General features: G+C 47.5%; 1 protein-coding gene and 1 pseudogene across 2 annotated transcripts in view; one reads left to right on the forward strand and one right to left on the reverse strand.

Moving 5' to 3' along the window:
• The window catches only part of LOC105496660 (centrosomal protein 104), a 46,127-nt gene extending 42,325 nt beyond the window's left edge, over positions 1 to 3,802 (forward strand). For both annotated transcript variants that reach the window (XM_071067483.1, XM_071067481.1), the window contains one exon: positions 119 to 3,802. In XM_071067483.1, coding sequence (XP_070923584.1) covers positions 119 to 234 — 116 coding nt within the window. In that variant the 3' untranslated portion in view covers positions 235 to 3,802. The remainder of the gene's footprint in view (positions 1 to 118) is intronic.
• A 7,024-nt stretch (positions 3,803 to 10,826) lies between these two features.
• LOC105496661 (large ribosomal subunit protein eL31-like) lies at positions 10,827 to 17,111 on the reverse strand (annotated as a pseudogene).
• Positions 17,112 to 17,374: the final 263 nt, after the last annotated feature.

Genomic DNA, 17,374 nt, shown 5'->3' on the forward strand with positions numbered 1-17,374 from the left:
CGGATGGTGTTGCTGGGTGTCTGATCACTCCCAGCCACTCACACTGTGGCCGCAGGTTCTGCACCTGGTCCATGGGTAGGAGCACCCTCCTAATGTGGGTCCTGTGCTTGCTCTGCAGGGAAAAGCTCAGCTGTGGCTGCATCAGGCCCCTCGGGGTCAAAGGCCGGAAGCAAGATCCCCACCCCGAAGGGCGGGCTGAGCAAGAGCTCCAGCAGGACGCATGCCAGGCGCTGACGCGGTGCCCGGGCTCCTTTGTCTCTGTAAGGGACGAAGCAGGTCTCCTGATTCTACACCATTTCTCCAGAACTCTCTGGCCTTGGTGACCCCATGCTCTGGTTGCCGTCCCCGGCTCCCAGCCATGCACGCCTCTTACATGTCTGTGCCGTCAGCTCTCGTGCAAACGATATGTGTGGAACTAACCAAAGATCCTGTGTGCAGCGCCGGGGCCTGGCCGCACTGTACGTTAAGCCTTCGTAAGGGCTGTCTCAGGCTTTCCTTAGAATCAGAAGAGGAGGCGTCCTGTTTGGAGAGAGCCAGAGAGCACCGCCCGGGGGGCGCTAGCGCAAGGCCCCGGTCAGCACAGGCACGGTCCCGCTTTCCTTAGTGCTTGGAGTGATTTCCATAAAACATTCACCAGAAACCTTTTGCACATCGGTCTCTGCCACACGCAGTAGAATTTCCGCAGGGCTGTGGCTGGGCCAGCAGTGGTTCCAGGAGAGTGGCGGTGTGCACAGGCCTCCAGCCGTGCCTTCTCCCTGCAGGCCCCATCCGCTAGGCCTGCTGCCCAGTGCCCTCAGCCCCAGGTAGCAGAACTCACGCTCCCACTACAGCAAGAAATAAAGGCAAAAGAGAACATCTTTTTTTAAATTGTAGTTTTTTTGAGAATTGGTCCCACCTCAGCGCGCACCTTGCTGGATGCGTCTCCAGTAGTGCTGCCTCTGTGCCAGGCATCCGCTCCCTGCTGGAACGGAGGTGGACACAGGTGTGGGCCCTTCCCGTGCCTGTGCTCAGAGGCACTTCACGTTCTCCACACTTTGGAATTCCTGAAGACGTGGAGGAAGTCACTGTTAAATGAATTTCCACCTGATCACCCTGTGTTCACAGCAGGCAGAAGCCCGCTGGTGTGGGCCTCCCACCCCTTCCACATCCATGCTGTGATTGGACCCGTAAGTTTACTTTCTTCAAACGGTTCATAGGATGTTTAAAACACCAACACATTGCTTAAAATGATGAAATCAACCCTCAAAAAACAGTCCCCTAACTCATCCCCTCCTGTAGGAGTGAGCTGGGGGTTTCGTCCATAGCTTTGGTTGGGCCTGTGTCACATCCAGGCAGCCATGTGCAGGGAGTCAGGGTCTGTCTGGAAGCGTCCACGCTCTCCCTGCCCCAGCCTGTGCTCCCAGGGGCCTAGGCTACCATGGACTGAAGGGCAGTCCCCTCCCACCCAGTGCTCAGGGCTTATGCTTGCCTCACTGGTGTTGCATGGGCAAACTTCGAAAATGATAGTTAGAAAGGTTTGGGTTGATGCAGCTTGTATAAATGCAATGAGTCTATAAATATGTTTTAGTTGCCAACCGTGTGAAACAACAAAATATCTAAAAACTAATCCCTGTTTGAACAATGTACTCCCTGGCCTGGATACATTAATAACCATGAATTTGCATGAATTAATCTCCATGTTTGGTAAACTAATACCTCTGGTTGACTCAGAATACTGAGTAAGATATAAGACCTACCAAGAACCTTTCAGAATATGCAGTGCTTGGCTGGGCACGGTGGCTCAAGCCTATAATCCCAGTACTTTGGGAGGCTGAGGTGGGCAGATCACAAGGTCAGGAGATCGAGACCATCCTGGCTAACACAGTGAAACCCCGTCTCTACTTTAAAAAAAAAAATACAAAAAATTAGCCAGGCTTGGTGGTGTGCGTCTGTAGTCCCAGGTACTGGGAAGGCTGAGGCAGGAGAATGGTATGAACCCGGGAGGCGGAGCTTGCAGTGAGCTGAGACTGTGCCACTGCACTCCATCCTGGATGACAGAGCAAGACTCCATCTCAAAAAAATATATATACTCTGCTAAATGTTGTTTATCTGTTTGTTTGAGATGGAGTCTCACTCTGTCGCCTGGGCTGGAGTACAATGGTACGATCTGGGCTCACAGCAACCTCCACCTCCCGGGTTCAAGCAATTCTCCTGCCTCAGCCTCCCGAGTAGCTGGGATTACAGGTGCATGCCCCCATGCTCGGCTAATTTTTTGTATATTTAGTGGAGATGGAGTTTCACCATGTTGGCCAGGCTGGTCTCGAACTCCTGACCTCGTGATCCGCCCACCTCGGCCTCCCAAAGTGCTGGGATTATAGGCGTGAGCCACCATGCCCGGGTTAAATGTGTTTGAAGTATAAGGAGAGAGGAGGGCAGGCGCGGTGGCTGCTTGGTGAAACCCCATCTCTACTAAAAATACAAAAATTAACCAGGCGTGGTGGCACATGCCTGTAATCCCAGCTACTTGGGAGGCTGAGGCAGGAGAATCGCTTAAACCTGGGAGGCGGAGGTTGCAGTGAGCCAACATCATGCCACTATACTCCTGCTCAGGGGACAGAGCAAGACTCCATCTCAAAAAATAAAAAGTATAAGGAGAGAAATACTTTAAAGTTTATTAGACAAAACAGAGTATAGATGCCAAGATGTCTGTAAAATGACTTTTCTGGTTTCAAAGAGATGTTGGCCATTATTTTCTAATCAATTTTAAAAATACAGACAAAACATTTCTTTATACAGAACAAGAATGAGAAAAGTTAACCAAGGAATTATTCTTTTCTCACCAATCAAAACTTCTAAGAAATATATATATACAAAAAAAAAAAAGATATATATACACACACATATATACTTTTTCTATATATTGTAACTTAAAGAAAATATTTATAAAAAGACTTCATTTTTAGTGATTGACAAGCAAACTTGGGTTCATTTAAAACAGGTTCCTCTTTTGTTATTTACAGAAGAATCATGGGATTTTTTTTTTTTTTTTTTTTGGCGGGGTGGGGGTTTGAGACGGAGTCTCACTCTATTGCCCAGGCTGAAGTGCAGTGACGTGATCTTGGCCCCCTGCAACCTCCGCCTCCTGGGTTCAAGTGATTCTCCTGCCTTAGCCTCCCGAGTAACTGGGACTACAGGCGCCCACCACCACGCCCAGCTAATTTTTTTGTATTTTTAGTAGAGACAGGGTTTCACCATATTGGCCAGGCTCGTCTCAAACTCCTGACCTTGTGATCCACCCACCTTGGCCTCCCAAAGTGCTGGGATTACAGGCGTGTGCCACCACGCCCGGCCCGATCCTGTGTTTTTTGTTGAAATGATTCTACCAGTGATTAGTGGCTACTGACAGTTTTACAGGGTTATACATTGTTAAGGGACCAAGAATCAAATACAAAAAATGTAAAAGGAACTGTAAAATCCCTTGGTCATTCATAAATAAATGTCTAAATTAGGAATACTAATTAATAATTGAATTTTCACTCATGAATATGTTCTGAATATTTAATATTTATTTCTATTATTTCTGTTAAGGTATTCCATTAAATCTAATTTAAAAGAATGGTATGTATAAATTAGCATTAGAATACAAATGTAAATACTTTTAATGAAATTTTGCAACTTTTTAATATTTTAACATAGTTTTCTATTTGTCTTTATTTCAAGTACCAGAATTACAAAATATCTAAGTAATATATTTTTGTTGTTGTTTTAGGGCTTAAGGGTTAATTCACCCTGAGTATATTAATATAATAAAAAGATCACTCGATGTTTTGTCACTTTATTTCAACATTACAATTTAAAAGCAATTTGTCAATTACCTTTACTTTAATAAACATGCAAGTGTAGCCCATCCCTGAAACCTTAGAAAGCAGATTGAAAATCGCTGAAAAAAGACACAGCAAATACGAAGTTGCCCTGAGGGTTTGGTCCCTAGAATAAGTTACTTGTCAAAACAAGTTCACTGCTGAAGAAACTGGCTGATTTGAAGCCACATGGAGATGAGAGAAAATGACTGACCAGTTTCGTCCTGTGGAATACATTCAGAATGTCCTGTGTGTTCTCTGTGCCCAGGAGAGGATTATACTTCCTAGTCTCTTCACGGGTTTTCCCCCTTTGAACGGGATTTTACCAGCCCTCAAGGCTGTTTTGCTTTTCAACTAAGCACTGTACCGTGGTCACCCACCTACTGCCCCAGAAAGCCGGGGGTAGTGGCTGTGGCACCCTCGATTGGAAAGCTGGGTGGGCTGAGCCATGGGAGGAAGGTCATGGCCAGGGCTTGGGCTGTGAGCCAACCCTGTGGGGAGGTGTGGCCTTAGACCACCCAGCAGGATGGAGGTGGGTCTGTGGAATCCTCACCACAACCATGCAAGGCCGGTGTTGTCATCCTCAACAACAGAGCAGAGGCAGCTGCCAGGCACACACAGCCACAGCTGCAGGGCAAAGCTGCCCCTGCTGCCCTCTGACTGCAGAGAGGAAGGTGCTGGTCCAGAGGAACCTTGGCACTGTCTGGTTCTTGAAAATAGTATGGGGGATCCTGACTCCACTGATGGATCAGTTACCAGGGAGTGTTTGACCACACCTTGCCTCTGCCTCAGTTTCCTCACCTGTAAAATGGAACTGAGGGTCCCTTTGCTGTGCACTGAAAAGGACACACACTCTAGGCACTTTCCAGCCCTCTGCACAGCTGGCCTCAGGGTGTCAGGCACCTGCCCCTAAATGGGGAGCACTTCTGAGTGTCAACTGAGGTGAGGCCCAGCCGGCAGAGGGCAGTGGACAGCCCAAAGGCAGGGGAGCCCCCACTGCCCACCCACCCAGCTGCAAACACCCACCAGAGCATCTTCCAAACTCTGGTGTTCCCGGGGCATCCCTGCTTCCTGAGAATGAAGCCCTGGAGCAGGGCCAGGCAGGGGAGGGAGGGAAATCTCTCACCCTAGGAACTTTGTGTGTGTGACGGAATCTCACTCTGTCACCCAGGCTGGAGTGCAGTGGCACAACCTCGGCTCACTGCAACCTCTGCCTCCAGGGTTCAAAGGATTCTCCTGCCTCAGCCTCCCGAGTAGCTGGGACTACAGGCATGTGCCACCACACCCGGCTAATTTTTGTATTTTTAGTAGAGACAGGCTTTCACTATATTGGCCAGGCTGGTCTCGAACTCCCAACCTCAGGCGATCCACCTGCCTTGGCCTCCCAAAGTGCTGGGATTGCAGGCGTGAGCCACTACGCCTGGCTTGGAACTTTTTTTTTAGTTCCAAAGACAGGGTCTCACTCCGTTGCCCAGGCTGGAGTGCAGTGGTGCCACCATGACTCACTGCAGTCTCCAACTCCTGGGCTCGAGCCATCTTCCCACCTCAGTCTCCTGAATAGCTGGGACTACAGGCATAAGCCACCACCCCCAGCTAATTTTTGTGTGTGTGTATGTGTGTATATATGTGTGTGTGTGTGTATATGTGTGTGTATATATATGTGTATATATGTGTGTATATATATGTGTGTGTATATATGTATGTGTGTATATATACATATATATAGATATATATATATTAGAGGTGGGGGTCTCACCATGTTGCCCAGGCCCCCCACAAACTTTGATCACCAACATCAGTGTCCTCAGCAGCCCGTTTGCCTCTGTAATGTGGATTTCACACCTCCTGTGTTGTGGCAGACTGCTGTTACTACTTGAGACCGTCATCATGAGACTGAAGGAAGGGGGACGAACATAGAAATGAAAACTTAAAACAAAAGGGACTATTTTAAAGGAAGGGTAACACGGGGAAGAAGGAGAGAGCTCCCTGCTTCTAGTGAGCAAGGGCACCGCCTGCCCGAGCTTCCACAGCCCTTCGTATTTATTGGGTAGCAAGAGCAGGGAGGAGGAGGTAACAACTGGTCAGCTGCTTAATTGATCACAGGTTCATATTGTTACTAACAGGCTTCAGATGTACCTAATCACAGGAAACACTGCGCTTGAGGCGTGACTGCCCTCGGCATTCCTTCTGGGCGGCAGATGCAGTTTGTCAGTTTGCCAACGTTCTGCATTTATGAGAAACAGTTTGCCGTTTACTCATAGCACCTCCAGTGCTATACTGAGTTGATCGCGACCCTCACTCTTTCAGCCTGCAACAGTGTGCTACTCCAGGTAGCAGCGTCAGGCAGCACTCTGTTGCCTGGTGCTGGGGGGTGAATGTGCCCCACAAATTCACAGGCTGGAAACGCACTGCCAGGTGCAACAGTATAGGCAGGTGGGGCCTGACAGTAGGTGCCGCCCTCATGGTTGGATTTGTGCAACAATAAAAGGACTTGGGGCCAGACACAGTGGCTCACACCTATAAACCCAGCACTTTGGGAGACCGAGATGAGAGGATCACTGGCATCCAGGAGTTCAAGACCAACCTGGGCAACATAGTGAGACCCTATCTCTACAAAAAATAAAAAATTAGCTGGGCATGGTGGTATGGGCCTGTAGTCCCACCTATTTGGGTAGCAGAGGCAGGAGGATCACGTGAGCCCTGGAGGTCGAGGCTGAAGTGAGCCGTGATCATGTCAGTGCACTCAGCCTGGGTGAAAGAGTGAGACCCTTTCTCAAAAAAAAAAAAGTGGGCCGGGCACGGTGGCTCACGCCTGTAATCCCAGCACTTTGGGAGGCTGACGTGGGCAGATCACCTGAGGTCGGGAGTTCGAGACTAGCCTGACCAACATGGAGACACCCCATCTCTACTAAAAATACAAAATTAGTCGGGTGTGGTGGCGCATGCCTATAATCCCAGCTACTTGGGAGGCTGAGGCAGGAGAATCGCTTGAACCCAGGAGGCAGAGGTTGCGGTGAGTCGCGATCATGCCATTGCACTCCAGCCTGGGCAACAAGAGTGAAACTCCATCTCAAACAAAAAAAAGTGGGTGGGGGGTCTTGGGTGTGGGATCCCCCTCTGCCTTCCACCCTGTGAGGACACAGCCTACCTTCCCTCTCTCCCTCCAGAGGATGCCTGGATTCCCAGCCTCCACGGCTGTTAGAAAGAAACCTCTGCTTTCTATAAATTAACCTGTCTCCAGTATTTTGTTATAACAAGCAGACTAAGACACCTGATCCTCTTTTTTTTTTTATTGTTTGAGATAAGGTCTCGCTCTGTCATCCAGACTGGAGTGCAGTGGTGTGATCTCAGCTCATTGCAACCTTCAACCTCCTGGGCTCAACTGATCCTCCTGCCTCAGCCTCCTGTGTAGCTGGAACTACAGGCACGTGCCACCACACCCAGCTAATTTTTACACTTTTGTACAGGGGAATCTCACTATGTTACCCAGGCTGGTCTGGAACTCCTGAGCTCAACTGATGCCCCCACCTCAGCCTCCCAACATGCTGGCATTACAGGCATGAGCCACCACACCCCTGAAGGGGTGGCCTGCCCCTCCACACCTGTGGGTGTTTCTCGTTAGGTGGAACGTGAGACTTGAGAAAAGAAATGAGACACAGAGACAAAGTATAGAGAAAGAAAAAGTGGGCCCAGGGGACCGGCGCTCAGCTTACAGAGGACCCACGCCGGTGCCGGTCTCTGAGTTCCCTTAGTATTTATTGATAATTATCTTTACCATCTTAAAGATAAGGGAGTGGCTGGACAATAGGATCATTGTAGGGAGGAAATCAGCAGTAAGACATATGGACAAAAATCTCTGTGACATGAATAAGTTTAAAGGAAAATGCTGTGCCTTGAGATGCATATGCAAACATCTCCATAAACCTTTTAGCAGCATTGTTTCAGCCTATCACATGGGGAGAAACCTTGGACCATACCTAGCTTTCCTAGGCAGAGGTCCCTGCGACCTTTGGCCGTGTACGTGTCCCTGGGTAGTTGAAATTAAGGGAATGGTGATGACTTTTAACCAGCAAGCTGCCTTCAGGCACTTGTTTAACAAAGACACATCCTGCACAGCCCAAAATCCATTAAACCTTGAGTCACCGCAGCACATGTCTCTTGCAATCCTGTTTAAAATGCATTCAGTGGCCAGGCGTGGTGGCTCACGCCTGTAATCCCAGCACTTTGGGAGGCCAAGGCAGGCAGATTACTTGAGGTCAGGAGTTCAAGACCAGCCTGGGCAACATGGTGAAACCCTGTCTCTACTAAAAATACAAAAATTAGTTGGGTGTGGTGGTGGGTGTCAGTAATCCCAGCTAGTTGGAGGCTGAGGCAGGAGAATCGCTTGAACCCAGGAGGCCGAGGTTGCAATGAGCCAGGATTGCGCCACTACACTCCAGCCTGGATGACAGAGCGAGACTCCATCTCAAAAAAAAAAAAAAAATATATATATATATATATATATATATATATATATATATATATATATATATATGTGTGTGTGTGTGTCTAGTGCTGGGAGTTGCCCCGTAAGAAGCGAGTGCCTGGTGCTCAGTGGAGGCACTCAAGCTAAGGGTGCCCTGTCCCTGACCCTACCCACCCTGACTTTGGCTTCTCAGCTGTCTCCTCAACTCTGGGAGTCTACTGGGCTCTGCCACCCAGGCTGGAGTGCAGTGGTGAGTTTGATATGGTTTGGATCTGCCCACATCTCTCATAATGAAATGTAATCCTCAGTGTTGGAAGAAGGGCCTGGTGGGAGGTGACTGGATCATAAGGGTGGATTTCTCATGAAGAGGTTAGCACCATACCCTTGGTCCTGTCCTGATGATAGAGAGTTATCATGAGATCTGGTGGTTTGAAAGTGTGTGGCACCTCCCCGGTACTCTCTAGCTCCTGCTTTGCCTCCGCCCTGAGTAAAAGCTCCCTGAGGCCTCCCCAAGAAGATGCTCATGGCCATACTTCCTTCACAGCCTGCAGAACCTTGAGCCAATCAAACCTCTTTATAAATTACCCAGTCTCAGCCGGGTGCAGTGACTCACGCCTGTAATCCCAGCACTTTGGGAGGCTGAGGCGGGCAGATCACGAGGTCAGGAGATCGAGACCATCCTGGCTAACATGGTGAAACCCCAATTCTACTAAAACTACAAAAAAAAAAAAAATTCGCCAGGTGTGGTGGCGGGCACCTGTAGTACCAGCTACTCAGGAGGCTGAGGCAGGAGAATGGCATGAACCCGGGAGGCGGAGCTTGCAGAGAGCCGAGATCGCACCACTGCACTCCAGCCTGGGTGACAGAGCAAGACTCCATCTTAAATAAATAAATAAATAAATAAATAAATAAATAAATAAATAACCCAGTCTCAGGTAATTGCCCTTTACAAACCTTATCACAACCTACACTGACCATCTACAACATGTTTGACTTTCTGACTTGTCTGATATTTCTGTCTTTTCTAGTCATTTTACTTTAGGATAAGAATTTACCACATAATATCCTTTCTTACATAAAATTATTTTCTTTTCTTCCTATCCTTACCAAAAATACATCTTCATAGCCAAAACTTGTTTTATTACTCTCTCCCCTACTTATTAGTTTCTTTTTATCTTTCTTCATAAATAACTTTTAAACAACTTTCAAATGACATAAAATTATTTGTTCTCTTAACAAGAACACAATTTATAGAATTATATATTGATTAGAATTCCTATTCTTAGTACCTTAAATTTTAGTGAAAACCCAGGAAGCAAGAAATCTTGAACTATCAGATGTTATTTTGTAGATGAAACCATTCCGTAAGTTTTAGAAACACATTTTCCCATAGCACAGTCTTTTCTTAATTGGAAATGACCCAGACATCCAATGAGCATTTATTATTTAATGCAAAGTAATTTTAAGAATTTTTTAAGATGGAGTCTCACTCTGTTGCCCAGGCTGGAGTGCAATGGCATGATCTCAGCTCACTACAACCTCTGCTCCCGGGTTCAAACGATTCTCCTGCCTCAGCCTCCTGAGTAGCTGGAATTACAGACACGTACCACCACACCCAGCTAATTTTTGTATTTTTAGTAGAGACAGGGTTTCACCATGATGGCCAGGCTGGTCTCGAACTCCTGACCTCAGGTGATTCACCTGAAGAAGCATCCCAAAGTGCTGGGATTACAGGTGTGAGCCACCACACCTGGACAAGATATTAAATTACACAGAAAGTCCACTTATAAGCATTTATCTCACTTATACGTACTCAGTTTTTTCCAGTTTATCTAGATTACTTCTGAAAACTGAGATATTATACAAAGCTAGTCATGATTTGAAGTTATTTTCCTGTTAACCATTTTTTAAAGACAGGGTCTCACTGTGTTGCCCCAGCTAGAGTGCAATGGCAGTTACAGCTCACTGCAGCCTCACTGGGCCCAAGTGATCCCACCTCGGGCTCCTGAGTAAGTTGGACTACAGACACGCATTACCACACCCAGTGAATTTTTTAAATTTTTTGTAGCGATGGGGTCTCACTACATTGCCCAGGCTGGTCTTGATTTCCTGGGCTCAAATGACCCTCCTGCCTCAGCTTCCTAAAGTGTTGGGATTACAGGGATAAGCCACCATGTCCAGCCCTTGTTTACCATTTGTAAAGTCTGTGAACATTAGATGTTCACCTAAGTAAGAATTTTAAAATTAAACAAATGGGCATTTTGCCAATAACTCAGAAGATTCAGCTGTTTCCATTGAATCAACAATCTTAGTCTTATTTGTCAAAAAAAAAAAAGATTATTCCTGTTTTATCTGGATTTATAGTCTCATAACGTTTGCGCCAAACCCTGACAGCTTGAAACATTCAGCAGAGGCAAATGTAAAACTTATTTACCCAGGCAAAAATGTATATTGATGATACTGAAGACATTTTTATTTTTCTTTTACCAATAATTCTAAAGCCAGCTTTTTTTTTTAAAGTCAATTTTATAACTTTATTTGATTTATTTGATGATCAGCGATTAGTTCTCATTCACATTGACTGTCTGTAGATTTTTGAAAGTGGTAACAGGTGCATAGGTAACCAAAGTATGGAACTTATTTGGTGGATCTTCATCCTCATTACGTTTTCTGGACAGCCGCACACGGATTCAGTATAGGACATTCCTTATTCCTTTGGCCCAGACAGCTTTGTTGAGCCTGTATCAATGCGCACATCTGGAGTTCCCATCTCCTTCATGGCAAACTTCCGAATCTCTTTGAGTGCCCGAGGGGCACGCTTCTTGAAGCCCACTCCATGGGTGCGCTTGTGAATGTCGATGGTGTATTCTCGGGTCACCATCTCGTTGATGGCAGAACGGCTCTTTTTCTTCTCGCCACCCTTCTTTGCGGGAGCCATTCTGCCAGGTCCAAGTTTTATTTATTAAAGACTACTAAATTCTTGTGAACCTGAAAGGCATTTGGACTTAATTTATGAGTACTCATCTACTTATAAGCCAATTTGGTAGCATTCTAGACACAACACATAACATACTACATGCGCCGGGCGCGGTGGCTCAAGCCTGTAATCCCAGCACTTTGGGAGGCCGAGACGGGCGGATCACGAGGTCAGGAGATCGAGACCATCCTGGCTAACCCGGTGAAACCCCGTCTCTACTAAAAAATACAAGAAAACTAGCCGGGCGTGGTGGCGGGTGCCTGTAGTCCCAGCTACTCGGGAGGCTGAGGCAGGAGAATGGCGTGAACCCGGGGGGCAGAGCTTGTAGTGAGCCGAGATCGCGCCACTGCACTCCAGCCTGGGTGACAGAGCGAGACTCCGTCTCAAAAAAAAAAAAAAAAAAATACTACATGCACATATACATAAACACATCTAAACAGGCATACATACACACATATATACATAAACACATCTAAACAGGCATACATACACACATATATACATAAACACATCTAAACAGGTATACATACACACATATATACCTAAACACATCTAAACAGGCATACATACATGCACACAGATCCAATAGCTTTCACCTTGGAACTCCTGCCATGAGGCAGCATCACAGACTCACTGACCTATAAAAGATAGCTGGATCCAAGTTATTTCTGACAAAATTGGAACCTGTTCACATGGCTAGGCTTTGTTTGCCCTAATAGGTAATCCAAGAAAATGGTGGACCAAAATTTTGGATAAAGCAGTGTTCATGGCAGTTTTGATTTTAAAACCTTTTTTCCTTCAGTTTCAAGTAAGTTTCCAATGTTTATATTTTAGCTAGAACTGGCTGAACCATATAAGAAAAACAAAATTTCCAAGTAACCTTAAAACAGTGAGTTTTATCTCAACACCAGTAACTTAACAGCAGATAAAAGGGAGAAATAGAGAGAGCTTTAGAAGACTCGAACTCTACAATTGCAGGTTAACCATGTGAGCTCTGAATTTTCCTTATTGTAGTCTGCCCATCGTTTTAAAACATGCACAAAATGGGCCACAGTATGTAACCAGCTGGAGTCTCAGATAGTCTAGAAAATAGTTTACATGCTTTTTCCACCAACAAAATTTGACACAGAAACAGGAACTACTCTGGAGTTCCAAAGAGGATGACAAAATCAAAGGAAATTCCTGGAACGTGTTTCTCCCCTAGTGACACGGTTTAGCTCTGTGTCCCCACCCAGATCTCATCTTGAATTGTACTCCCATAATTCCCGCGAGTTGTGGGAAGGACAAGGTGGGAGATAATTTGAATCGTGGGGGCAGTTTCCCCCATACTGTTCTCAAGGTAGTGAATAAGTCTCATGAGATCTGATGGTTTTATCAGGGGCTTCTGCTTTTGCATCTTCTTCATTTTCTCTTGCCACCACCTTGTAAGAAGTGCCTTTCACCTCCCGCCATGATTCTGAGACCTCCCCAGCCATGTAGAACTGTAAGCCCAATTAAACTTCTTTTTCTTCCCAGTCTCGGGTATGTTTTTATCAGCAGTGTGAAAATGGACTAATACACTTAGTGAGTAGAGGCGCAGCCTATCTTGCTGCTTTCTGACAACCAGATGGACCTGGTCTTGGCCACTGTGATGCAGACTGTGCTCAAGCACCCTCGGAGGGTGGTGCAACACTAAACAGAGACACAAACACAAACAGATCCAATGTAGACAGAGCCCTCCAAACAGAGGGGAGACTGCAGCAAAGTCTTGAGGTCCTGTCCCAAACCCAGAGAGCACCACGGAGTGACCTGCATTAGGTCCAGATGGCAGAGACCCAGGCGGCACCACAGACTACCAATACTAGCTCTAGACAGCTAGAGCCCCAGAGGGCAGACGCAGAGGATTTCCAGGTGCACTTCAGTTCACATCCCACATGCTGCTTCCCTCCCACCAGCAGAGGGGAGGGAAGGGAAAATCCCCAAGGCAAAGGCAGTCTCGGCAGCTACTAGGAATTCCCTAAGGTCCTAGCCCCGGGGTCAGCTGACCATGAGCAGCTGGCATTTGCAAGTGGCTGCCGTCCTGCCTGGTAGCGAGAGTGTGTAAGCCCTGGGACTGCTATGTGCGATCTCTGCCTTCATTGGAAACCAGGCACACAGGCTGAGCCACTTACAACATGGTGCCTCATACAAGGCACCAGATATACAAGCTGCTCAAAGACCAAAAACATGAGAAGCGAGGTGTGGTGGAAGGAAAGCAGATTATTAAAAAAAACAATGCCAGCAGACGGGACATGGCTGGGCTCATGCCTCCAAGAGACCCTCTGTCTTCTGGTCTGAGAGGTTTTGGAAGGAAAACTTGGTGTGGGAAACATGTAGGGGTGGTGCAGGAGGATGCAGAAGGGTGCGGGGGGTGCAGGGGGATGCACAAGGGTGCGGGGGGTGCAGGAGGATGCAGAAGGGTGCAGGGGGGTGCAGGGGGATGCACAAGGGTGCGGGGGGGTGCACAAGGGTGCAGGGGGTGCAGGGGGATGCAGGGCTGCATGTCTTGTTCTGAAGGTGATCTCGAGAAATAGCCTGTCTGAAGGTCCAGTTTGGGCCATCCTGACTTTGGCCCAGTAGTGGTGGGCTCACTGTTCCTAACTCCCCCAGAGCAGTAGGATTCATATCTGGGTCTCTGAGCCTGGTTTGCTTCAAAATTAGCCCCTGGAAGTTTTTTGTTTGTTTGTTTGTTTTTGAGATGGAGCCTCCCTCTGTTGCCCAGGCTGGAGTACAGTGGCACAATCTCAGCTCAGTGCAACTTCTGCCTTCTGGGTTGAAGCTCCTGCCTCAGGTTCCAAGTAGCTGGGATTACAGGTCCCACCACCCCGCCTGGCTAATTTTTGTATTTTTAGTTAAGATAGCATTTCACCATATTGGCCAGGCTGGTCTCGATCTCCTGACCTCGGGCGATCTGCCTGCCTCAGCCTCCCAAAGTGTTGGGATTACAGGAGTGAGCCACAGCACCCAGCCTGTAAATGATTTTTGTTTATTTATTTTTTTAATTATCAGAGTTGATTCTCTCCTGGATCAGGAAAAAGGCCCAGCAAAGCAAGGAGACGGTCTTCAGAATGCAGATTTCCCTCACAATAGACAGCCTTGCAGGACTATTTTAAGATACAGCAAGGAAATATAATTTGGGGTAAAATATTTCAATTTTTTTTTTTTTTTTTTTGAGACGGAGTCTAGCTCTGTTGCCCAGGCTGGAGTGCAGTGGCCGGATCTCAGCTCACTGCAAGCTCCGCCTCCCGGGTTTACGCATTTTTTTTGTATTTTAGTAGAGACGGGGTTTCACCGTGTTAGCCAGGATGGTCTCGATCTCCTGAACTCGTGATCCACCCGTCTCGGCCTCCCAAAGTGCTGGGATTACAGGCTTGAGCCACCGCGCCCGGCCAAGAGAGTTGGTTTTTTTTTTTTTTTTTTGAGACGGAGTCTCACTCTGTCCCCCTTGCTGGAGTGCAGTGGCCGGATCTCAGCTCACTGCAAGCTCCGCCTCCCAGGTTCAGGCCATTCTCCTGCCTCAGCCTCCCGAGTAGCTGGGACTACAGGCGCCCGCCACCTCACCCGGCTAGTTTTTTTGTATTTTTTAGTAGAGATGGGGTTTCATTGTGTTAGCCAGGATGGTCTCGATCTTCTGACCTCGTGATCCACCCGTCTTGGCCTCCCAAAGTGCTGGGATTACAGGCTTGAGCCACCGCGCCCGGCTCAATTTCTTTATCTGTCACATAATGCTCTACTAGAGGCAGGCTGGAATTTGGTATCATTGCTACAAAGAGTCATTTGTCAGCCTTTTTTTTTTTTTTTTTGAAATGGAGTCTCGCTCTGTCACCCGGGCCAGAATGCAGTGGTGCAATCCTGACTCACTGCAACCTCCGTCTCCTGGGTTTAAGTGATTCTCCTGCCTCAGCCTCCTGAGTAGCTTGGATTACAGGTGCCCACCACCACGCCCGGCTAATTTTTATATTTTTAGTAGGGACAGGTTTTCATCATGTTGGTCAGGCTGGTCTCGAACTCCTGACCTCAAGTGATTCACCCGCCTCGGCCTCCCAAAGTGATGGGATTACAGGCATGAGCCACTGGCCTGGCCTGGCTTTGTCAGTCTTAAGGTCTGTGTTGATGTTAATGATGGTCAGGTGGGCCTGAATTCCCACAGGGAGGAGTGTATAATGAGGCATGTCCAACCCACACCCCCCACATCCAACCCTTCCCATCATGGCCTGAACTAGTTTTTCAGGTTAACTAGGGAATGCCCTTGGCCCACAGGAGGGGTCCACTTAGGTGGTTGGGGGGCTTAGAATTTTATTTTTTGGCCAGGTGTGGTGACTCACACCTGTAATCCTAGCAATTTGGGAGGCTGAGGCAGGTGGATTGCTTGAGTTCAGGGGTTTGAGACTAGCCTGGGCAACATGGCAAAACCCCAGCTCTACAAAAAATACAAAGATTAGCCAGGTGTGGTGGCACATGCTTATGGTACCAACTACTCAAGGGCTAAGGTGGGAGGATCACTGGAGCCACGGAAGTCGAGGCTGCAACGAGCTGAGTTGGCACCACTGCACTCCAGCCTGGGTAACAGAGCAAGACCCTGTCTCAATAAACAAACAAACAAACAAATAAGAATTTGGGGTCCGGGTGCAGTGGCTTGTGCCTGTGAGCCTACCACTTTGGGGGGCGTAGGCGGGCAGATCACCTGAGGTCAGGTGTTAGAGACCAGCCTGGCCAACATGGCGAAACCCGGCTAATATAAAAATTATATTAACCCAATTAATATAAAAATTAACCGGGCGGCCGGGCGCGGTGGCTTACGCCTGTAATCCCAGCACTTTGGGATGCCGAGGCAGGCGGATCACGAGGTCAGGAGATCCAGACCATCCTGGCTAACATGGTGAAACCCCATCTCTACTAAAAACACAAAAAAATTAGCAGGGCGTGGTGGCGGGCACCTGTGGTCCCTTCTACTCGGAAGGCTGAGGCAGGAGAATGGCTTGAACCCGGGAGGCAGAGCTTGCAGTGAGCCGAGATCGCGCCACTGCACTCCAGCCTGGGTGACACAGCAAGACTCCGTCTCAAAAAAAAAAAAAAAAAAAAAAAATTAACCGGGCATGGTGGCGCGCACCTGTAGTCCCAGAGGGAGGCTGAGGCAGGAGAACTGTTTGAATTCAGGAGGCGGAGGTTGCAGTGAGCCAAGATGGCATCACCGCACTCCAACCTGGACGACAGAGCGAGACTCTGTCTCAAGAAAAAAAAAGAATTTTGGTTTTGGTTTACACCACTCAAAAGTGCAGAAATTCCAAAACAAGCCGGCCAGGGCACAGTGGAGGACAGACTCTGGCTCTTCAATCTGCCCACACCCCACCCTGTGAAAGGAAAATAAATCTCAAAACCCCACAATCACTAAGTCAAAGGAAAAAGTCAAGTTGGGAACTGCTTCAGGCAAATCGGCCTCCCATCTTATTCCCAAATAAGATAGTTACAAATATATATTTTTAAAGCTACACACCTCCCTCACAATTTTCCCACAGAGAAATTCCCAGTGGGCCTCAAGATCTTTACCCTAAAACAGTTTTGTTGAATTCCACCCTGGCAATGCAAATTGATAGCTTCCCTTCACAGATGCGGGACAAAGGACTGAACTCAAAGTCATTCACCTGGACAAATGCATTTCTGATCGCTTCCTTTGTTCTATCGTTTATGTAGAAATGCAGATTCAATGAGCCAGACTAAAGCATAAGCGACTATGCCTCTACCTGCGTCTCACACGTATAATACATTGTGTAGTCAGTGAAAGGCTGATCAAAGACTCAAAAGAATTCACCCTCCGGTCCTTCTGTACCTGTGGCCTGGAAGCCCTCTCCTGGAATTGTCCTGCCTTTCTGGACCGAACCAAGGTACACTTGCAAGTGTTGATTGATGTCTCACGTCTCCCTAAAATGTACAAAACCAAGCTGCACCCCATCTTCCCTGGGCACCATCATCATGACCTCCTAGGGCTGTGACAATGGTGTGTCCTTAAACTTGGAAAAATAAACTTTTTACATTTCATTGAGTCCTGTCTCAGATACTTTTGGGGTCATAGCCCCC

Source organism: Macaca nemestrina, chromosome 1 (genome assembly GCF_043159975.1).
Source record: "Macaca nemestrina isolate mMacNem1 chromosome 1, mMacNem.hap1, whole genome shotgun sequence".
Taxonomy (NCBI): domain Eukaryota; kingdom Metazoa; phylum Chordata; class Mammalia; order Primates; family Cercopithecidae; genus Macaca; species Macaca nemestrina.